Source organism: Pelodiscus sinensis, chromosome 7 (genome assembly GCF_052426305.1).
Source record: "Pelodiscus sinensis isolate ZL-2025 chromosome 7, ASM5242630v1, whole genome shotgun sequence".
NCBI classification, from domain to species: domain Eukaryota; kingdom Metazoa; phylum Chordata; order Testudines; family Trionychidae; genus Pelodiscus; species Pelodiscus sinensis.
In genome coordinates, this window is record NC_143058.1 from 13,100,096 (window position 1) to 13,123,704 (window position 23,609).

The 23,609-nt window shown below is 43.0% G+C and overlaps 1 protein-coding gene across 2 annotated transcripts in view; it reads right to left on the reverse strand.

Annotated features, from left to right (window-relative positions):
- Positions 1 to 1,329: 1,329 nt before the first annotated feature.
- The window catches only part of SLC12A8 (solute carrier family 12 member 8), a 99,607-nt gene continuing 77,327 nt past the window's right edge, over positions 1,330 to 23,609 (reverse strand). For both annotated transcript variants that reach the window (XM_006137661.4, XM_089779681.1), the window contains exons 9-14: positions 16,251 to 16,397; positions 10,456 to 11,143; positions 9,054 to 9,151; positions 7,048 to 7,165; positions 5,467 to 5,527; positions 1,330 to 3,256 (exon numbers count right to left, since the gene is read on the reverse strand). In XM_006137661.4, the coding sequence (XP_006137723.3) occupies positions 3,091 to 3,256; positions 5,467 to 5,527; positions 7,048 to 7,165; positions 9,054 to 9,151; positions 10,456 to 11,143; positions 16,251 to 16,397 (1,278 nt within the window). In that variant the 3' untranslated portion in view covers positions 1,330 to 3,090. The remainder of the gene's footprint in view (positions 3,257 to 5,466; positions 5,528 to 7,047; positions 7,166 to 9,053; positions 9,152 to 10,455; positions 11,144 to 16,250; positions 16,398 to 23,609) is intronic.

The window sequence follows — 23,609 nt, forward strand, 5'->3', positions numbered from 1 at the left end:
CTTAAATGTCTTCACAGATAAACCTATAGAAGTCCAGTACCTCCGAGCATCAAGTACCACCACAAGTCGATTTTACAGCTCCAATCCTGCACCCATTTAAATCAATGGCAAGACTTGCATTGAGATCTGTGGGTTTAGGATTGGGGGTACATTAGGAAAGATAGTAAGACTTTCATTTTAAGAGATTTAACCTAGCTCAGAATGTATTGCAGGGCCATCTCTATGTATTTCTATCCAATTTTTTTATATCCAACTCAGAAATCCTGAAATGAACGTTTCTAACATGAAATAGCTTGGGGTCAATCAGCCTTCAGGGTGGGTTAATTTGACAGAGTCCCTTTAACTTTCAGAAGGGCAATCATTTAAGGCAGGGGTCTCCAAACTACGGTCCGCGGGCCAGATGCGGCCCGCGAGGCCCTCTCATCCGGCCCGTGGAGACTGTGACGGGGAAGAAACTCCCCGCACTAACAGCCCCTCCCCTGGAGAAGCGCCGAGCGGCGCAGCGCCGCGGAGCTGGGGCGGGGAAGAAACTCCCCACACTGACAGCCCCTCCCCCGGAGAAGCGCCGAGCGGCGCAGCGCAGCGGAGCCCAGGGGAAAGCCCACGGGGAGGGGAGCGAGGGCGCACAGCCGCAGGCGCGGCAGGCGAGGAAGGCGGCAGGACCCAGGAGGAGAAGGGGCAGGGACGCCAGGGTGAGCGGCACGCCCCGTGCGTGCCGGCTCAAAAGGTGGAGGGGCCGGAAGGACAGGGGCGGCCGGCACTCACTTTCTTTTGGGCAGGCAGCCAGGAGAGGGAAGCCGGAGGAGCCAGCGGGACGGAGGAGGGACTCTGGACCCGCGCAGCCCTTGCCCTGGGCAGCGAGACTCCCCGGCCGGGGGTGCGGGGGATCGGAGCCGCCAACGGACGGACACACGCCCTGCGGACCGACGGCCGAGCCCGGGCTCTGCGCGTCCCTCACAGCAAGAGGAGTTGGGACTTGGCGTGGACATTTGCTCCCTATTGGCCAGTGCGTTCTTATCCTATTGGCTAGCTCTCTCATGAGGTCACTAGTGGGCTGGGCTCTATTTTGGCATCCAGGAAACAATTTCACCATTCACACTAATACAGGTGTTCATGTGTAGTGTATCAATGTGTTATTAAATAATAACTGAATAAAATAATATTAAATAAATAATTAAAAACAACATCCATGTTTTGATTGTTTTTTATTTGGACCTCAAGTGTGTAGTCGGCCCCTGAACTGCTGTTTGATAGTTAATGCGGCCCTCGGGCAGAAAAGTTTGGAGACCCCTGATTTAAGGAATGGTGAATTGCGACCATATCAGAAAATGAAAACACAGAGCAAACTTTCCGCAGCATCCCAAAGTAGGTTTATTCATAATTTCATTGGTAAAGCTCATTTCCTTCCACCTGCATGAAAATAACACATGATAGGAACAGCACTCAAATGGGCTGACCCTGTGAGGTGCTGCTGAATACCTTCAGCTCCCATTGAATTCAGGGGAGTCAAAGGCCTTCAGCACCTGGTAGTAGCATGGGTCCCAAAATCAGGAGGAATTCGCAGAGTGTTTTCTGTAGCAGATGGTGAGAATAGGAACATCTGGTTATCATCTCACTGAACAAGAAATACAAAAACTGTCTTAAGCTTAAAGGAAATGATCTCTAACCTCCTTTCTTACACATTTTAAATGACCAAACAGCTTATTTTGCCATGCTCGCTACTATTTTACCACATACTCCTGAGGCCTGCTCATTCATTCAGCCCTCAGCATTGCTTCCTATCTGGAGGACTGAGTAGAGGTGATGCCTTTCTTCTTCTGAGTGGAGTAAGGGCGCAGCCATGTACAGTGAAACCTTTGTTATCTAGCACTCTGTTAACCAGAAAACTTTGTTAACCGGCATTGCCCCCAGCCACAATACTGTCACATCTTCAGGCGCACAGGCCTGGCTTGGTTTACATGATTGGCTTAACAATTTTTTATTTAAGAAGTACTAATCATCTTTAACTCAAAATAGAAATGTGAGACCAACTGCCTCAAACTACAAAACTACCAATATTAAAAACCTGAGTTTTACTATTATTGTCCATTGGTTTTTCCTAGGTTGATAGGACACTCAGATAACAGGAATTTTATAGATAACTGGAATGCCATAATCCTTGAGTGTGCCCGATAACACAAGTTTTACAGTATATCCTAACAAGCACTTTTTAATAATTTATATGAATGGTTATTGTAAAGAGGACATATCCTATTTGGGTACACTTTATACCTTCAGGAAGAGGATCCTCAAATTATCACCTGAGTTTAAAAATTCTGCCTCCCACAACCTGCATTTTAGAAGTGAGGCTGCACTAGCTATTTAGCACCAACAAGTTACAATTTCACGGTATGATGATACAGAAGAGGTCCTCATGGTGGAGATGAGTTTATACATTTAAATGAACAGATTTCATTTCAATTTTAATGTACTTCATAATCCTCTTGATTTCCCTATTTAGGCCTTTCATCTAAGTGTCTCAATGCAGTTTTTGAGCCCCAATTCATTAAAACTCACATCACCTCAGTGAGGTAGAAAACTATTATTTTACAGGCAGGAAAACTGGGGCGTAAAGAGGTAAAGCAACTCAACTAAGTTTGCACCAAATCAGCGATGGGGCTAAGAACAGAATCCAGGAGTTCTAATTCTCAGTTTGCTGCTCTAACCGAAACGTCACATTGCCTTCTTATTCAGTCCATGGAAGTTTCAAATGGCATTTTTAGTTTTTGTAATATTTAGCATGTGGAGTATTTGAATTCTTCAGACTTCCGATGCTATTGGCCTCAGTTACTGATGACTTTACTATAGTCCTTTAATTTGTTTCTCTCAGCTGGGTTGCATCTGGAATCCAAGTGACAATTACAAACTTTGTCCTTTGCGCGTGCGCGCGTGCACACACACACTCACACACACACACAGACAACAGTGGAAGCATTGAAAAATATATTCATATTGTTCAAATATTTTACCAGGTGCCACAACAGCACTTAGTGTTTTAATAAGAGACTTTTGGAGTGAACAGCCTGTTTGTTTTTGTTTGTTTGTTTTCTTTTACTGAAATTGATTGACAAACTCTTCTCTTCTGATCACAGAGGAATGGTGGTAGCGGTCTCGAGAGGCAAAATCTGCATTCTCTTCCGTGAGCTGAGTGGTCTCCATGCCAACTGTTGCAAAGGACGGTGTAACAACAAACTGCTCCTCTGGGGATGGCCTTCTCCTGAAAACAGAGAAACACACAACCTTCAGATGTCCCATTGTTTTCCAATCTATCAGCAGCTGTGCTTTCAACTATGTAAACAAAACAAATTGAATCCCTCATGCACATCGACTTCGAAAAATTAAACTAAAAACTTTCCTTGGTGGCTATGTGAGCTGCAGAGCTCCGAGCACATTTTCCTTTACTAGAAAAAACAATAGCAGCTTACCAAAATGTTCTTACTAAATATCCCTCCTCTTGTTGGTTGCTATCCAGTTGCTCCAAAGCTCACAAAACAAAGTGAGGCAGAACTTGTTTCAATTACACAGTTGCACTTTGTGGTTGTTAGCAAATAAAAAAGATAGCCATATATCTTACAATCGTTTTCCAAAGTTTCCAGGCAATGTCCTTGCAGGAAAGTGAGAAGGATCTACTTCTAGTCATCCTGCTCATAATTGTAAAGGTTAGTCAATAAAACTCTATTTTACAGTAAGATTTGTAGTGATCTGTCTGTAGACTATAATCTACTGTATTTAAGAGATTTTTTACGAACTTAGGTGGCTAAATATAGGCAACGTGTTATTGCCAAGCTCAAGCATTCAAATCATCAGGATCAAAAAATCACGAGATTGGCTTAAAAGTCTTGAGATTTCAAAAAATGTTAGGCCATTCCTAATATCAGATTTGTGTCTCATGCATCTGACGAAGTGGGTCTTTGCCCACGAAAGCTTATGCTCCTACACTTCAGTTAGTCTATAAGGTGCCACAGGACTCCTCGTCGCTTTTGCAGATTCAGACTAACACGGCTACCCCTCTGATACAAAAAATGTTATGTCCTTTATTGTTGCCTCTGGTTTGCGACTCCTTAGGGTGCACGCTTTTGATCTGGCCTGCGGGCCAAATCTGGCCCACGAAAGTCGAGGGAGGCTCCCCAGCAGCCCCATGCACCGTGAAGAAATGCAGCTGCAGGACTCCGTTTCTGTTTTAAAATTGGAGGGGAGGGAATAAGTTTTAGGAGCCGTCCCGCTCCTAGCACATTCCCATTGGCCAGATTCTGGCAGACTCCAGTCCCCTGCCCTAGGTCACAACCGCCTGCTTCATCCCAACTCCCTCCCAGACTCCTGTCTCCCTCCTGTCCCTTAGCCCAAGACCCCAGTCCGTTAGCCCAAGCTCCCTTCTGCACCCAACCTCCATCCCAGACCCTGCATCTTCATTAATATCATGGAAGAGTATGGCCCTCGACTACTTTCCAAAATCTTGGAGTGGCCCCGTCAAAAATTATTGCCCACCCCTGCTCTTGATGATCTGAAGCTTTTCTCTGTAACTGTGATGTCTAGACACATACTCTTTTTTTTAAGCACAGGTGAGATTCCCATGGCACCTCTTGATTCCAGGAGCTGGGGCTTGAGAAACACATCAAAATTCACATGACGTGCAATACAGTTGTGACAGTTGGCAGTACTGCTACATCGATATATAAACATCTGAATAAGTAGCCTGATTTTCAGAGGTGCAAAGAGCCCTCTTACCCCAATTCTGCTTTGGCTGGAGGTGATCAGAGCTTCTGGAAGCAGCAGGACTGAGTGGTGGGGAGCACCAGAGGGCAGGTAGGTGAGTTAAGTGATCAACAGACCAGATAAGAGCCCCAACTGGATCCTGGTGACTTGAACCCATCACAATCATGTCTTCTAAATAGAAAGTTATGTGGAACCTGGAACCTGCCCTCTGCTTTCCTCCAGGAATTGACTCTGACCAGGATGCTCACTAGCATTCCCATCCAAATACTGGATAGCGTATGGCCATCTGGCACATACAGGGCTTGTCTACACAGTGGGGTGATTCAGGCTGATTTCTCAAGAGCACTCATGCAGTGCTCATTAATTGGTCTGTGCAGCCCCAGCTGGGGTACACTAATGGTTCCCTTGTGCACTTTCATATACATAGGAATGAATATTTATTTCTGCCTGTAAAATGAGCATTGCAACCCTGAATATACAAAAGGGGCAGGTCTTTTGATTAAAGCAGTAAATAGTTTTACATAGTAACTTTCTGTAGCCATATCAGCACTCAAAATACAAGATTATATCAGTTATATCAGAGAACACCAATGCACCCCAGAGGCGTGTAACAATTCTGCAACACACAGCCACATTTTTTGCACAATTTCAATTGTTTATTGTTAAGTGTGAATATTACTTTGTCACTGCCAGTGCCAAGCGATTAGTACCAACCTGCATGAGCTGACCAAACCTAACTTAATCCAGCTGAGAAAACTGAAGTTAGCTGCTGTCCCTGCAGAGGGAAAACACATGAAAAAGTCACCATGCTGCTAATTCTCTCGTAATAGCTTTACTTGATCTAGACTGGGAATAAAGTCTCAAACAAGTGTGCAGATTGTTATTAGCCCTAATTACACCAAAGGTGAAAGGTTTAATAACTGTGAGAATTTATTTCAGTTTTTCCCATACATGAAAGCTTTTTAAAGATTCTCAAGAATGTAACCTGAAGGTTTAAGAGAGAATGATTATTAAAAGGCATAAACTTTATTAAACTGTAAAAATAATATTATCCCCTATATTTTCACCAGTAGATCTCAAAACACTTATATATGTGTTTCACTATTCACATTTTCAGATGGAGAAAATAGAAACAGAGAAGTGAAGTGACTTGCTTGAGGTCACCTTAGCAGAGTTGGGTAGAAAACCTAGGTTTCCCAAGTGCAAGTTCAGTGTTCTAGCCACTAGGCAATATTGCCTACTTTACTGGTATAGATGGTGACAACATAAAATGATAAGGGGGAATAAACTCAAAAGCATGTTCAAATTTTATACAAAAAGACTGAAAAGCAAGGACATTTTAAATTAAGGGAAATTTTTCAAATAATATGTTCAAAAATATGAAAAGCTAAAGTTAAGGTACTCCTAACAACCTTAACTCTTCCCCAATATTCCATATCAGAGATAAATTGAATCTGAAAAAAAATGGGGAACTGATGTGTACAGTGTAGATGGAATATTCAACAACTTAACTGCTTATTTCTTTGTTTTTTACAGTTTGTGTTCACGGGATATACAATCTAGCAACTTCAAGTCTAAATTGTCAAAAGGAAATATTTTCAAAAGCATAACACTGATTCCCACCATATGTGCACCAAGGAAGCGTAAGCCATGCTTTCTGAACTTTTTTTTAGTATTTAATTTTGAACCTGTATAAGCCGATCACATGCACAGACCTTTTCAATGCCCTTTTGCTTAAGAGTATTTGCCCAGATTACGTTCCTCACGTATTGAACCCGTCTAATTCAGAATCAAAAGGCTCACTTGTTTTGCCATTACAAACACTGAGATTTAATGAGATACTTATTGTAATTCCAAGTTTTACAGCAGTTTTCTCAGGTACATTTATATTGACCAATTAGGTTTATTAAAGTGTATTTATAGAGCAGCCATTGATGTAATACATTTAATATTTTCAGTTCCTATTAACTTTATAATCAGTGATTTTATTGAAAGTAATTGATCTTTCTAATTTATTTTAAAGCATAGCAAAACAACTTACTAACTTCTAAGCAAGATGGTTGAATTAATCAGAAACAAAAATTAATCTGCATAATAATATTGGTAGCCAGAGACAAATATACATTTGAAGAGTCAATTATCAAATTTTACTATAAATGAGCAAGGAAATAATATCTGTCATTTGTAATATGTAACTCATATACTAAATGAAAACGCCTTAATTTCTACTTAACTTCAATTAAAATGTAATCGGTATTTAAAATGGAGTTAATATCACAGATTAAAAATACTCACCGGGGGGTAGTCCAGGACTCATTTGGCCAATGTAGAAATACAGAATAATTGCTACACTCAAATTAATGAGAGTGTAGATCCACTGAATGACAAACATGATTGCAAGCGATCCAATTGCCTGTTGAAAATGCAGTGTTCAGGGTTACTCCACAGTGCATGATTGCATTTCATTGTTATGCTAAGAAATATTTCCTGCAAAATCCAAAAGACGTTTTCTGCCATTTTTCTGATCTTGTGCAAGACCTGGCGGGCAATACACTGGATCCTGGAGGAGTATTACCAGCCATATAGCGTGGTTGCCCCAATTAGAGTTTATTCTTTAAGATGAAAACAGGCTAACGCTTTTGATAAAGCCAAATAAAAAGTGGTCTGTACCAATGTATTTGTATTGAGTGTGTCAGTATTGGGGCTTTCTCGGTGTCATCTGATTATCAGAAACTCCACCTTCACCAGCACTGCTAAACCCTGTGTACACCAAACCACTCACATTTTTTAGCCTACCAAAAACCTTCGTTCTCTGCATCCCCAGTGTCTCCTTTGGAATGTTAACCGGTAGCTCTGGATAGTCATGGACAAAATGCAGCCCAGGGACTCAATCCGGCCCACCTAACATTTTGATCCGGCGCGCAGACTGCATCTGGCCACTTTCTATTTATAGCTTGCTGCCCATGCCACTGAATTTCCAGAGGGTGGCTCAGGCAGCAGGATCCTATTTAAATGGCTCCCTGCTCACCATTGCAGCACAACCCTGGCAGGGACCAGAGCTGCGAGCCCTTTAAATAGTCACAGCAGCCTGGGTGGCTCCCTGGCAACATGGTAGCAACAGGACTGGGTGCCATGATCCATTTAAATAGCAGCAATTTAAGGCGCTCACAGCCCTGACACTACCATTTTGCCTGGCAGCAGGGCTCATGGCTCCAGCCCCTGCCAGGGTAGCACAATGTCAGGGAGTCCTTTAAATAGCCACAGCAACCCCAGAGGTGTACCAGGCAAAGTGGTAGCTGTGAGGCCAGGAGTCGTAAGCCCTTTGCTGTGTTGTGTTTTTAACTCAAAGCCTCTGGCCCCAGGTAACTCTGTGGGGAGCCCTGCCCCTTTCACCCCAGACCCCACCTTTTATGGGTGTGGAGCTGGCCTATGACTAGGGTTGCCAGGTGCCCGGTTTTGAACTGGACAGTCCAGTATTTGAGCTTTCTGTTCGGGAAACAAATTGAGAAAATAGAAATGAGAAAATAGAAATGTCCGGTATTTTCTAAATAAGATGTAATGTAGACTGTGATGTAATGTCAAGTGTGTCTGGTATTTTTGTTGAAACCATCTGGCAACCCTACCTATGACCATGTACCAAAATTCATTATGGCTGTGTCTACACTGGCCCCTTCTTCGGTTCCCCATTGGCTCCGGTTCGCCATTTGCAGCCGCAGGGAGCCACGGGAAGCAGCGGCCCGGGCCACACCGCTTCCCACAGCTCCCCTTGGCTGCAAACAGCCCATGGACCAGTCCCTGCCAGAGGGATACACAACCAAGCCTGGGACTCCTGCCAAACCGGGGGTGGCCTGTCTGTTACTGGCCCCAAGCTCCGGCCCTTCCTGCCATTGTCCAACCCTCTCCCCCGATGTGATCCCAGTGATTCCAAAAGCTACATGCTCAGGGACGGGGTTCCATGAGGAGAGAGGGTGGGGCGATGGCAGGAAGGGGTGTGGAGTGGGGGCTGGTAATGGACAGGACACCCCTCAGCCTGCTGGGAGTCCCGGGTCAGATTGTGCAGTCGTTCCATCCGGGCCTGGCATGTGGGCTGGGAGTTGGAGACTCCTGCTCAAGAGCTTTTGGCTCAACACTGTGTATCTGAGCAATGTGAGGAACTGACTGCAGGATCACTTGTGACACTGGGCGTGAAACCCCCTTACCCATATCCCAGTACATTTTACTGCATTGTGAATCCTTCTGTTATTTATTTTTACTTTTCAACCCTCCTGCAGTGATGCTCCAAGTAAAAGAAAGTGACTTACACCAGCAAGGGAAACCCAGTGATTGCACAGTCTGGAATAGAAGGAAACCGGCATTCTCTGAATTTCTAGTTCTTGATTTTGTTGCTTTACATTTGTATCTATAGAAAGAAAAAGAAAACAAAAACATTACAAAACCCACACTGGTGATGAAGTAGACTTGCATCCTAGTAAGCAGCCAGGCTACCCCTTGGTGAGAGTTTTTGTCCCTTATCTAAATCAAGTTACATGAAAACAAGATATCATTTCAGACTTCCAACTCGCATGAGAAGGCTTAGCCAGACAACTTGTGCTGGGGTAGAGAGGCAATGTTGTTTAGCATTTAGAGCAGAAGACTAGGGCATGCAGAGTTCTATCCCCAGATCTGCTATTGTCTCTCTGGAGGGCCTCGGGCAAGTCATTCTCCCTCCGTGCCTCAGTTTCCTCGTGTGGAGGAAATAATAATACAACTTCACAGGGCTTTGTGAAGCTTAATTCATGAATGCTTGTAGAACACAAAGGGCTGGTCCACACAAACAATTAGCATGTGGCAAGATGGGGTGTGACTCTACTCTGTCTGTATGGAACCTGCTGATGCATATCAACAGTTTATTAGTAAGCACTTTGAAATGGGACTAGCTCAAAGCACATTAACCAACTTGCACATCAGTAGGGTCCACACATAGGGTTAGTCTGTAACAGGCTAGTGTGGGGTAGATTCACAGTCCAGTTTGCTGTGAATTCAATGTTTATACAGACATGCCCTAAGAATCTCAGATGAAAAACTCTACAAATTCAAAGCATTATATATCTCGATCTACACTATAAATTAATCACAACAAATGGTCTGGTAGCACTTTATAGACTAACAAAACATAAAGTGCTACCAGACCATTTTTTCCCCCTGTAACAGACTAACTCGGCTCCCCTCTGAAGCTTATAAATTAATCATTAGATGAAGTGAGGGTGATGTGACAAATTACTCATGGTCTTCTTGAATAGCATGGGGATAATTTCACTGGGAAGAACAGGGGCTCCATGCTTACAAGCCTTCTCCCCTTCAGTATCAAGATGAAAACAAATGCCTTGGCATGCTCAGAAATCTTTCTGTGTGCAGCATTAAGAATGCACTTGCAGAATTATAGGCAGCATGCGGTATACAGTCAACATTCCCACATAATATTGCCTGTTCTCCACCAATTAATCTTCCACAGGCAAATTAGATTGGAACCTCTCCTGAGACTCATTATGATGAACTCTACCCTTACCTATAAAAAAAAAGATATTATTGTCATGAATCACTGAATGACAGCATCATATAAAACTAATCTCTAGCCTGCATACAGAAAAGCACCAGCAGGGCAGAGATTATTAACCATCCCTCCATGAAAACACAGATGTCTATCTCGGCTCTTATAATCTTTACCTTCCGTTTTCTGATTGGAGGGATTTTGCAGCTCATTAAAAAGTTGTTCTCCATATTCCATTAGCTCATGGTCACGTTTCTGCTCAGTGTCCACAGCTGATGATACATATAGATTTCTTTCATGCTCGTGACTCTGATCAGCAAAACTCTGCAGACTTTCATCATGAGGGTCTGATGTTTTGGTGCAACAGTAAGGAGCAGGTGTGGTATTATGATCAAGATCCAAGAGAAAGCTATCTTGTAAGGTTTGCTTGGCTGGCTTCTTTACCTTTCTCTGTTTGACCTTTTGATTTAAATTCTTGTCTCGCTCTTCTTTCTCTTGATAAGTCCCCAGATCTTTATTAAGAGGTTTAAAAAGCTGGTCCATGTCTTTTGTGAATTCTAGCAACGTACCATCTGATCTGCTTTGCATTATTCCATCTGATCCGTAGCGGGAAGTTTTCTCAAAGGTTAAAGGCTGGGAAGAGTTGACAGTCCTAGACACCTCCCTCTGTGTCCTTTTGGGTTTCTGCTGCTGGAGATAACTCATAGAGACTGAGAAATAAGAGTAGTCCACAGCAATGTATGTCAGCATGAAGTTTATGGTGACTATAGGAGCGAGAATGTTTACTTGGCCAACGAAGACGAAAGCCATGGTGATGAGACTTGTTAAGCAAATGGCAGCCACTGGGGTCTTGTTACGCCCTTTCTATTTTGTAAACCAAACAAACATATTTATATATATACTTGCATACCTCACAAAAGCAGAACTGAAGATGACACTCTCTGTTTACACTGATAAAGGATTATCAAAGTCTAGGCAATCTTTTGATGGACATCTTGCTGGTCATGACATAAAGGAACATATACATACATGAAAAGAAGCATCAGAGTAAATGAGAAACAGTAGAGTAAATGAGACACCAGGAGACAGGAACCATTGAGCAATAATCTGACCCCTGCCACTGCCTTGCTGTTTGGCCCTGGGAAAGTCACTTAACTTCACTCAGGCTATGTCTTCGCTGCGGTTTTGTAGTGGAAGAGGATACGCAAATGGTACGCTCATTGGCGTATCTTCTTCCGATTCTTTTTGCGGAACAGGTTTTGCCGATAAAAAGCCCCGAGTAGATGGGACCATTTGTTGGAAAAAAACCCTTTTTCGCAAAATCCTGTAAACCTCGATTTTTGAGGAATAAGGGATCTTGAGAAAAAGGGTTTATTTCCGACAAGTGGCCCAGTCTATACAGAGCTTTTTAGCAGCAAAACCTCTTCCGCAAAAAGAATCGGAAGAAGATATGCAAATGAGCATGCCATTTGCATACCCTCTTCCACCACAAAAACGCAGTGTAGACATAGCCTCAGTGTCTCAGTTTTCCCATCCCTAAAATCAGGTAATAAAGTGATAGAGCGTTGAAAGTATTATTACATTGTTTAGAGGAATGGTTCCCAAACTTTTTGTCATCACGCCCCCCTTTTTGATTTTTGAAAAACCGTCATGTCCCCCCCCCCCTAAAAATAGCAGCAAAACTTGTTGATAAAAAAAAAAAGAAAAGAAAAGGAAAAAAGGAACTGAACTGGGCAGCAAAATTTGATGGGGGGGAGGCTGGGTCGCCTCGCTCCCCCCCTGAAAATTCTTCACGCCCCCCCCCAGTTTGGGAACCCACGGTTTAGAGAATGCCTTAAAAAGGAAAATTTCAGGTCCATGGAAGAACATTCTTTGTTACCAAACAAAAGGCGTGACATACACAGGTGCTGGAAAGGAGCTCTGAAAACAGTTTCAACTGGCAGCCAAGCAAGCCTTGTGAGGCAGGGGAGAGGCGCCATTTCACATTAGGAGCTGCTGGCTTGGCCTTCAATTGAGGCTGAACTGCAGCTGCTGTATTAGGGGATTCCGCATTTAGCATTTCTCCTCTTCTTAATAAAGAAGCCACCGCTGCCCTAAGGCCAAGAGGAAAGGAGCAGATGAAGAGGTTAAGCAGTCAAGGATGTTGAAGGGTGTGGGTCAGGAAGAGTAACAAACGATGCCAGGCAAGGTTCAGGAAGGCAGACTACCACAAGAAGTACTGTTTATTCTTTTACTTTGGGGTGGGGTGAAGGTAGGGGAGAATAGAAAGGAGGTACGGATTGAAGTGTGTCAAGCTAAATTAAAGGCTTGGGAGTTGGCCGCGCCTGAACTTTAACTCCAGGCCTAACACACCCTTCCGTTGGCTTAGACGAATCATTCAATGTGTCTATACTTCTGGGATGCCTGTGCAAAGCCACATAAGGCTCAAGGGAGGCCAATGAGGGCATAGTGTGACTGCAAAACCTCTCTTACTGGCGAAGCTGTGAGAGATGTAAAGGACCCCAATCCACTCTCCGGTCTTATCTTCACTGAAACAATCTTAAATCTGATTTTCAACAGCTGAGTTAGCTGACATAAGGCCGGCGGGCTAGCACAGACCAGGACAAGTCATGGGCAAATCCTTCTTAGATCAGGATTTACTTATGACTACCAGACACAATGCTGAATACATCTTGTCCTTGCGCAGACTGACCAGTCCGTCATGGTTAAAATTATATTCAATGCTAGCTGTACAGCAAAAACAAGGCTTCCAAGCTTAGGGTAAGTTCATGTGGCTCGCAGGTAAAACAAAGAAAGATGTAGGGCTGTATAGCCTAATCTGGTCTGGAAATCAACAAGACACACCCATAAAGCCACTTTATCAAGCAGAACCACACTTCAATTAACTTGGAAGGTCCAATGGAAACCTGCAGCACCTAATAGATTCTTTCTGAGGAATTTAGGTCTTTACTCAAACTCTTACATTTGTGCCTAAAGCATCACCGGGATAGGACAACACTAAAGGCAAGAAGGTACCCTCTTAGAAGTTTATAACGATCAGTGAAGAGTAAACACCAATGCAGAAGAGGGATTATTATTAGAATAGCATAAATAGACGGAGTGGGATGATGAAATTAAGGAAAGGAAAACTGAACCTAAGTATAAGACAAAATTCTAAAGTGCAACATAAAACTCTGCCTGTGAAGAATCAATATTTTACAGGATCCTGGCCTACATTTATAAGGCTGTGGTTTGGAAGTCTCCCTAAGGACGTGGTAGAAGACCATCACTTGAGACATTTAAAACTGTGTTAGATGAGACACAGTCAAGCACAATCCTGCACTGAGGAATGGGTTAGATGACTTAGTAGGACTTTTCTGGCTATAGCTTACTACCAAATATGAACTGAAATGTTATTATGGTTTTTGAATGAAAGAAAGGGGATTTGTGGAGGCATTTACACATTCACCTACTGCACTGGAAATATGACACTGTGTGGGAAGGTGGCTACTTATGAGACCATGAGGACTAATGTCACTGTCCATGCTGAGTGAAATACACAAATGAAAGGAGTAGCATAAAGGGTGGAAAGGAAATTGGATTTCTAAGCTTCTTATGGCATCGGCAACCCAAGGGAACATTTTCAAATAGCAGCTAAGTGCCTAACACCCATTGATTTCCAATAGGAGCCAGCTGCCTAAATGACATTTATGCCTTGGACAATCTGCCTCCTAAGACATTAGTAGTACTGCAAGCAAGACATTTAAATCATGAGTTTTCCTTTAATACAATCTTTCAGCTCTGATTGGATAAGCAAGACATTGTTTTTCAAATATAAAATACTATAAGGACTTTCACCAACTTCCATATAAACCAGAGTACTGACCATACAAAGGTCCCTCCAATAGTGTCTAGAAGGGACACTCCAGTTATACCAACAGTGACACCAAATACATCCCCTTGAAATATGTATCATCCTATATTTTCCTCAATCATATCTGCTTCTTTAACAAAGGCACAGCTCAAATGATAGCTATTTTGATCCTCTCCCACACTCTCACTCATTTATTAATAGAAAAGGGTAATGTATCGTGCACTATCCATATTTTTCCAACAATATGATAAATGTGTCTCAAGCATAAAGAAGCAATGTTCTCAGAAAGCATCTTAAGAAGTAGAAAAACTTATTGAGACAGGGAACAGATGGTACGGTCTTAGGATGTCTTTGGCCTAAGGTTAACAACACAGAAAACAACATTTAGCTCCCTCATATTAACTAGGATTATGATGACTACAAAAATTAAACCCTTGTATACATGGACCAGTGCAGAATGTATCGTTACAGGCAACCTACTATATTAACCCACCCCGTGAACCAAATCAACAGTCAATCTCAAGGTGGCAGATACAAGCAGGAAGGAAGGAGATTTTCCTTTAATTCCTAACCTCTTTTCAAAGCACTTCCTGTCCTGACACCTTGCCAGGACAAAGGACTTCATACTAGGAAATTTTATGAAAAAACAGAAGCTTGCTATGGCAGTGCTATGTCATGTTAGGATCAGCTTTCCAGTTGGGTCCAAGTCAACGAATGAGCCCACAGGAGTTGGCTGCAGAATTTGGCCCTTTCCACAGAAGACACTTAATAAAAAAATCATACTGAAAGAATTTAAGTACTGCTACTTCTATTTGTGAGAACCACAGGCAGAAATGCATAAGAAGCAGAGTATACAGTGTTACAGAACATTTAATGTATTAAAACCTTAAAGTAATTTTTTCTCACTTTATTTACAACGCTTGCACATCTGAAAAATGTCTCTCATGAGATTTTTGTTAGCTTTCATGAGTAGTTTGTTATTACAGGCTGGCTTTGAGAGATGGAATTTTCCTTCTATCTATCTAGCAAAAAAGAGTCAGAAAAGAAGGATTTGGTTTTAATTTATGGCCCAATCCTACAACCCTTATTCATATGAGCCCAGCTGAACTGAATAGGATTACCCAGGTATATAAAGCAATGTATATGAGTAATAGTGGCAGAACCAAGCCTCAATCAGTACTCAACCAAAGGTTAGTTTAAAAGACCATTTAAGATGTGTAGTCCCCAAAACTGACCTTTTCTGAAAACTTATCCACCCATCCTTTATTATTCACTAGTATTAGAAGCCAAAGTGAGTTAGACACCTCACAATATAAATAAGCAGTGATCCCCGCCCTACGATGCTTACATACTAAGGCCATGAACCTGCTACTAGCAAAACTGGCCCTAATTTCAAACATGATGCCATCAAAGGAGATCAGAGAGCAGGGAGAGGTTAAGGAGAACACGTGTGGCGAGTACAGGGTCACATGAAGTAGGAATGGTGGTGAGGGTTAGGACATAAATTAGCCAATCTTTTGCATTGACTGGCTAATTTATTGCGGGCATCATAAAAGAAGTGGGTCCTATGGAGGGACCCGAGCAAAGAGAGGAGAGGGGTCTTGCAGGCCAGCTTAAGAAAGGGTTTTCCATGAGTAGGGCTCTGTCTGGAAGAAGCCAAAGAGGCTGATGTGGGAGAGGTGGACTGGGGTACTGAGGCACACACCAAAGATGGAACAGAGATGGGCGGGAGGAAACACAATAAAAAACAATGTCCGATACGTAATAAGGGACAGTCATATGGCCTCCTGAAGGCAAGGACGAGATGCTTGGACTTCCTGCCACAAAGGAGGGGGAGTCAATGGAGGGGTTCAAAGAGGAGACAATATGAACAGAGCAACAGGCAGGGAAGAGGAACTCAGTGGCTGTGTTTTGCATGAGCTAGAGAGGGGACAGTATGGGTACTGGTGAGAGCAGAGATTAAAGGAGGAGTTTACTGTAATCAATTAAGGAGCTGGTATTTAATTACTGTTCATCAGCCATGACAATTTACTGACAATGGACTCATTTTTTTATGCATCATTAAAACATTTGTTTGTTATTGAACCCACAGCTAATTCTATATCATCGATTACTAACCCCATGTCCAAGAAACGCCAGGGTAGGTATCACTTTTTCCTGGGCAATGCACTGAAGAATTCGGGGTGCTCCATACAAACCTCCCATGCAGGAAGCTAAGGACGAAATGTACAATCCTAATAAAAACAAGAAACCCACCAAGGACACCTGGGAAATGTAAAGAGAAAACAAATATCAGATATTTTTTAAAAAACCCTTAATTTTCTTTAAATCTTTACAAATGCAAATCCATTCATTTCCTTTGCAAAAATTTAACTGAACGAGTGGGTGAAAGCTGCAACTTAACCTGCTCTGTGAGCGTGAGCTATTAATACTTTAAAGTTATCCCAGGAAAGCCGTTCAATGTTGAATATTCTGTACCAACTGGAAACTACTCAATAAGCTCATGTCCAGAAATGTGTGCCACACAGAGAAAACACACTGAGAAAGCAGACATCTGATTCCATTAAACAACTGGAAGTGAATTTGAAGGGAGTTTATTTCAGGAGCGCACACTTATATACCGAGGACATCATACAGGAAAGGCTACACAAGGCCAAAACAGGAAGACAAATCCCTGTGTCCCATAAGGGAAAACCAATAGTGGAGGAGTGGCGGGGGATGGGGAGAAAGCCACAGTGCAATCGAATCAAAGATGCTATTTAAATAAGTGAGATTTCAAAAACATGTTCCAAAGGATATAATGCGATGACCTTATTTTCCTGTCTTAAATGTGCGAGGAATGTCCTTAAGTTAAATGAACATAAAACTTAAAAGTTTTTAAAGCAATAGTGCTAAGTAGGCTGTTTTACTCATATTTTATATTTAACACCTTTGGTTCTGGTGTATCCTAAACCAATATTTAAAACATCACAAAACATTTATACAAACTAATTACTTAAGTGCAGGCACCTTTTATTACTAATACCTGTATTTTGTATGGTGGAAAGTGCCAACCTGGTAGGTACAATATGGACAGATTATGGTCCTTGATCCAAAGAGCATACACAGTGCATAGACAAGGCAGCAAAGCATGGGAGAAAGGAGAAATAGCTCATTTTACAGATGGGCAACTGAGGCACAGAGAATTAACATGCCCTGTCTCATTTCATAGGTGAAGTCTGTGGCAAAACCAGGAACAGAATCTAAATTTCCTGAATTCCAATCCACTACTTCAACTTCACCATCGTCCTTCCTCTGTACTTCACTTCAAGGCTGGAGCAAGACTGCTGTTTGACAGTAAACCGCAACAGTATACCATGCAAAACAAAAAGTGAAAAAGACTGTAGCCAACTGAAATTCCAAAGGGACTATGAGCCAGCAGAATGTAGATGCACAAATTGAAATCTGATCAGATAATTCCTCATCTAAAAGATGTCCTGTGTGCTGAGCTGGCCCCTGAACTGTGGCACAAAAACACCCGTATGAGAGCTACTCCCGGCAGAGAAGTGTGTTGTGATTGCTTTGGGGAAGCTGGTGACTCCTGATTGCTGTTGGAGTCTACCATAGGGACCGCACTTCTGCAAGCGTGCACGGCAATACATGGCATTTTGCTGCATAGGACCGGGACTCTGGGAAATGTGGATGACATAGTGGCTTGCTTTGCTGACATGGGCTTTCCAAACTGTGGCGAGGCAAACAATGGTACATACATCCCCATTAGAGCGCCTCCTCACATTGCCACAGAGTACATCAGTCGGAAGCGGTACTTCTCCATGGTGCTTCTGGTGCACGTGGACCACCCTGGGCATTTCACAGGCATAAATGTGGGGAGGTCTGAGAAGGTGCATGATGCAAACGTCTTCAGGAACACTGGTCTGTACAGGCTGAGATTTTCTTTGCAGACCAAAAAAATATAGTGGGAGATATGGAAATGCCCATAGTGATCCTAGGTGACCTGGCTTGGCTCGCGAAGCCTAACACGGGGCACCTGGACAGCAGTAAGAAGTGGTACAGCAACAGGCTAAGCCAATGCCACATGATTATTGAATGTGCCTTTGGAAGATTAAAAGGGAGATGGGGGTGTCTCTATGGCAGGCCGGACCTTATGGAGGATCATATCCTCAAGGTTGTGGCCACATGCTGTTGCTTACATAATTTGTGTGAGAGTAAGGGTGAAGTGTTTGCCCGTGGGTGGCACACTGAGGCTCAGCGCCTGGGCCACCCTGTCAATATCATGGAGGCTCTGTGGAATCACTTTGACAATGAGGGGTGCTGACATTTCCATATAGTGGGGTTGCTCCCCTGCCCATCCTGAGTGAGGCATTCCCATGAAACCAAGGGGTGTTCCAGGCTTCCACAGGGGTCTCACACATAGGATGAATACGTGGTGGTAAGAGTTGGTAAGGATTTTTGGAAAACCTCACAACTGTGTTAACGTTCAGCTATCAAAGTCACAGCTGCTGTGATGGGGAGTGGAGTCTGGTTGGAATAATCATTACCTGACTGTGAAAATGAGCGTGTGAGCATAGAGGAAGAGTTGCTGGATAAAGAATTTTGCAAGTGCCGCCATGGAGGCTGATGTATGGGTGTAGAGGGAGGGTCATTGTAAAAAAGGTTCTGCATGTGCTGACAGGGAGGCCTTTGGTTCTATACGCTTTGCATCTTGATCTTGATAAGACACTTCATCTCATTTGGTCTTCCATGAGTTTTAGCATGTGCTCAGTGGTGTCTGTTCTCACTTTCATCTTCCCCGGCCTCTTTTCCTCCCTTTTCTGTGATAGACAAGTGGTGAGGCAAGGGGAATGCCTTGATGGGGAAGCAGGGCAGGAACAAGGGTGTTTGGTTTTGTGCAAGTAGAAAGTTGGCAGCCCTAGCTGTGAGCTGACACAAGAAAAGGGCTGGAACTGCGTGAGGGCTCCATAGTAGCTAAAGTAGTCTGCAGACTGTATTTTCCAGGAGGTGGTGTCCGTAGGGAGAAATAATGCTGCAAGTTGCCGATGCCTACCATGGTGTTCCAAACAGAAGCATTAAGGCTGGCCCTTGAAAAGGAGGAAATAACCAGTTCGTTTTGAAAGACAGACGCATGAGGAATGTCTGAAACATTCCACAAGGAAATCTCTGAGGCACCAAGAATCCTGGCCTGGCACCTGCACATAACATAGCGCAGGATCCCCTCAACCAGTGGGGTATGACCCAGATGTGTGAAACGAAGGGGTAACTGCTGGGTTCCACCCCGCTGCGTGGGAGAGAAAAGAACTGGTGGTAAATCCCAGGAACTTGGGCTGGGGAGGGAAGGAGCAAATCAATCCCATTGCCTGCTGCTGGCCACCCAATCCTGCTGCATCTCACTCAACCATGTTTCACAATTTATTCTTTATCCCCAGAGCTGAACAACACGAGACCCAGGCAAGCGAAACACTCGACACTAACGATGGCTTCCCTTTCCAGGTTTCAGCATCAATCCAGTGACCCCACATTGAGCTAAAAGCAGCCATCTTCTCCCCCTCCCCCCCAAGAATCCAATCCCAGAATACTTTGCAGGACTGGGTGAGTAGCAATACGGAAACATGGATTTTTGAGGTTTCCAGAGGTAAAAGGCTGAAAGCCACCGGTACAGATAATTGATCTGAGTGATAACTTCCAAAATGGTGAAACAAAATACAGGACTATGCAGCACTTTAAAGACTAACAAGATGGTTTATTAGGTGATGAGCTTTCGTGGGCCAGACCTACTTCCTCAGATCAAATAGTGGAAGAAAATTGTCACAACCATATATACCAAAGGATACAATTAAAAAAAATGAACACATATGAAAAGGATGAATCATTTTTTAACTGCATCCTTTGGTATATATGGTTGTGACAATTTTCTTCCACTATTTGATCTGAGGAAGTGGGTCTGGCCCACGAAAGCTCATCACCTAATAAACCATCTTGTTAGTCTTTAAAGTGCTACATAGTCCTGTTTTTTGTTTCAGCTACACCAGACTAACACAGCTACATTTCTATCACTTTTCCAAAACGGTGGCACAGAACATCTGAGTATACATGTGTAGCTTGGGCCATGCCGGCAGGTAACAGGTATTCCAGTCCATTTCCCCATAATACATGTCTCCGAAGTTGTGACTCTAGAGTCTATCTAAGGCAGTGGTTCCCAAACTTTTCGGCATCACGCCCCCTTTTTTATTTTTGAGAGACCCTCATGCCCCCCTCACTCCCTCCAAAAATAGCAGCAAAACTTGTTGGTGGGAAAAAAAAAGGAACTGACTGGGGCAGCAAAACTTGATGGGCGGGGGGAGGGGGAGAGGCTGGGTCGCCTTGCGCCCCTACTGGAATTTCTTCATGCCCCTCCAAGGGGGCACCCCCCCCCGTTTGGGAACCCATGATCTAAGATATCAATAAGACCCTCATTACCACAACTCCTAAGCACATCATAACCTGTAACACATGTATCCTGTGAGGAAGGGAAGCGCTATTATCTCTCATTTTGCAAATGGGGAATCCTCTTCTCAGTGGATACGATTTAGTCTCCTAAATGTTTACATCACTTTTGACTTTAGGCTCCTATATCAGTTTGGCATTGCAATGCAGAGGGTAGCACTGTCTACACGAATCTAGAAACCTGGGCCCAAACAATTTGCCCCAAGTCACACTGGAAATATACAGCCAAGCAGGGAACTGAGCCCAGATCCCCCGAGTAGCACTCTATACACTGGATCATCCTTCCTCTCACAGGTAAACATTTCTAAACAAACATGCACATCATCCTGTTCACTTGAGACACCTGAAAGTTTATTCCCTGCTTCTTTGTGTTCCTGAGGTTGTACATGGTGTGTGCTTGACTAGTAGTGGTTAATAAATGTACATGTTCTAAGGATACATCGGACTTTCTTCTTATTTATGAAAGCAGCCTGCAGTGTAAAGGAGGATGAATGAAAAGATATAAAATTAATGCTGCTTGGAGACAGCATGTAAAATTCATGCTGTGTTTTGAAAATCCCCAACCCACACAACACCCATCTACCTCCTTCCCCTAAAAAGAACATACACCGTAACTAACTAATTTGGCTCCACAAAAATATACATGTTATGAATGGATGGATAAAAAATTATGAGAATCAAATCAATGAACATAATTTCCATTAGAGAAACAGATTGGCCTCTTTTTATTTCAGAATGGTCTATATAAAATATTGGTGCTATTTAAAAAAATACTTGAAAGAAACACTTGATTGGGTCATGCTTTGCACATCATTTTCGTCACCAAAAATACTTGCATTTAAATGTGCTACTTGACATTCCACTCAGGGCTTAGAGGGAAAATGTCTTTTCACTGAGACTGTCAAAAATAAAATAAATAAATAAGTAAATAATTGTTAAAAGTTCAGAGAGTACAAATACTTCACAAGAAATTGGCAGTTCTAGCCTATTAGATCTCCTTTGAAGTGAAATTACTCAGTATCCCTATTTTGTATGTTTATAAAAATGCATTCTAGGGAAGACAAACAGCCAAATCTTTCTTTAACCACGACTGTTGGAAATGGACAATTTGCATGTTTTTTTGGTTTGTAATGATTTCTTCTCTCCAAACAAGGCTGATAAAATACAGATTTGCTTACAGCAATTCTAATAAGAAGACATATTTTCTATATTTATTGCATCACCATTTTATGTGGTAAGGGGAAAAATGTATTTGCTTTTTCCTGGGTCTTTCTGATATGTAACATGACAGAAGACTCTCCAGAAAATGTCACAGAATCATGGAACCACAGAGTAGAAGGGACTGCAAGGGTTATCTAGTCTAGTGGCTCTCAACCAGGGATCCGGCGCCCCCTGGAGGGTTTGGGCAGACTACAGGGGGCCCACCAAAATAATTCAGAGAGCAGGGCTAGTGTTAGACTCATTGGGGACCAAGGCAGAAAGTCAAAGCTTGAGCTCCACTACCCGGAGCTGAAGCCAAAGCCCAAGTTTTCCTGCCTGCCACCGCCTAGTGCTAATCCTGGCTTTTAAACTATTGAATACAGAAAAACAGGTCTTGTGGCGCAGGTGGGGAGTGGAATTTGTAGGTTATTGGGCAGGGGGCAGGGTGGAGGGCTCTGAAAGAAAAAGGTTGAGAACTGCTGATCTAGTCTAACCCCCTGCCAAGAGGCAGGATTTGTTGTGTCTAAGCCATCCAAGACAGATGGCTCTCCAGCCTCCTCTGGAAAACCTCCAGTGCAGAAGCTTCCATGACCTCCCTAGGGTCTGTTCCATTGTCCTACTGTATTTATGGTTAGGAAGTTTTTCCTGAGATTTAATCTAAATCTGTAGTTTGAACCCACTGCCTCTTGTCCTGCCCTCTGTGACAAAAGAGAATAACTTCTCTCCATCTTTTCTATGGCAGCCTTTCAAATGTCTGAAGGCCGTTATCATATTCCCCCTTAATCTCTTTTCCAAACTAAAAATACCCAGTTCCTTTAGCCTGTATTCACATGATTTACATTCCATCCTTTTGATCATCTTTGATTTCACCTCTGGTTCCTTTCCATTTTCTTTACAGCCTGTCTATATATTGGTGACCAGACTGGACACTCTGCTCCAGCTGAGGCCTAACCAGCACTGAGTAGAGTAGTATTATCAACTCCTGTGACTTGCATGCTATGCCTCTGTTAACATTGCAACCTGAAATTGCATTTGCTTTGTTTGCAACGGCATCACATTGCTGATTCACGTTGAGACTCCGATCCACCACAACTTCTAAGTCCTCAGTAGTGCTGCTGCCAAGCCTGTTATCTCCTTCCCTCCCCCCCCCCCCCGCCATTCTGTATTTGTGCACTTGGTTTTACTTCCCTAAGTGCAGCTCCTTACATTTGCCTCTGTTGAATTTCTTTTTGTCATCTATAGTCCAGTTCTCTAATTCATCAAAATCCCTTTGAATTTTAGCTCTGCCCTTCAAAATGTATGCAAAGCCCAACTTTTTATTGTTGCAAATCTGATCAGTGTGCTCTTTATGCCTACATCCACGTAGTTAATAAAGATGCTAAACAACATTGGATCCAGAACAAAGTCCCCGTGAAACCGCTCTTGAGTCCCTCCCTTCCGCCTCCAATCTGACCTCATTCTATTGATAGCTACTCTTTTGGGTGGTTTAACCATCTATGCATCCACTTAATGGTAGTTCCACGGAGCCTGCATTTCTCCAGCTTACTTATCAGAATGTCATGTGGGACTGTGTCAAAAGCCTTACTAAAGTCCAGGTATACTATGTCCACTGCATTCCCCCAGTACATCCACCAGACCAATTACCCTGTCACAGAAGAAAATCAAGCTGTTCTGCTTGTTTGTTACAAAGTACTGAAAGTAACCTCATTTTACAAATCTTGTCTCTTCTAGTTGTTCATTAAAAGTAGCAGGGATAGACAATACTTTTACCAACTAAAAAACGTTTATTACTAGAGT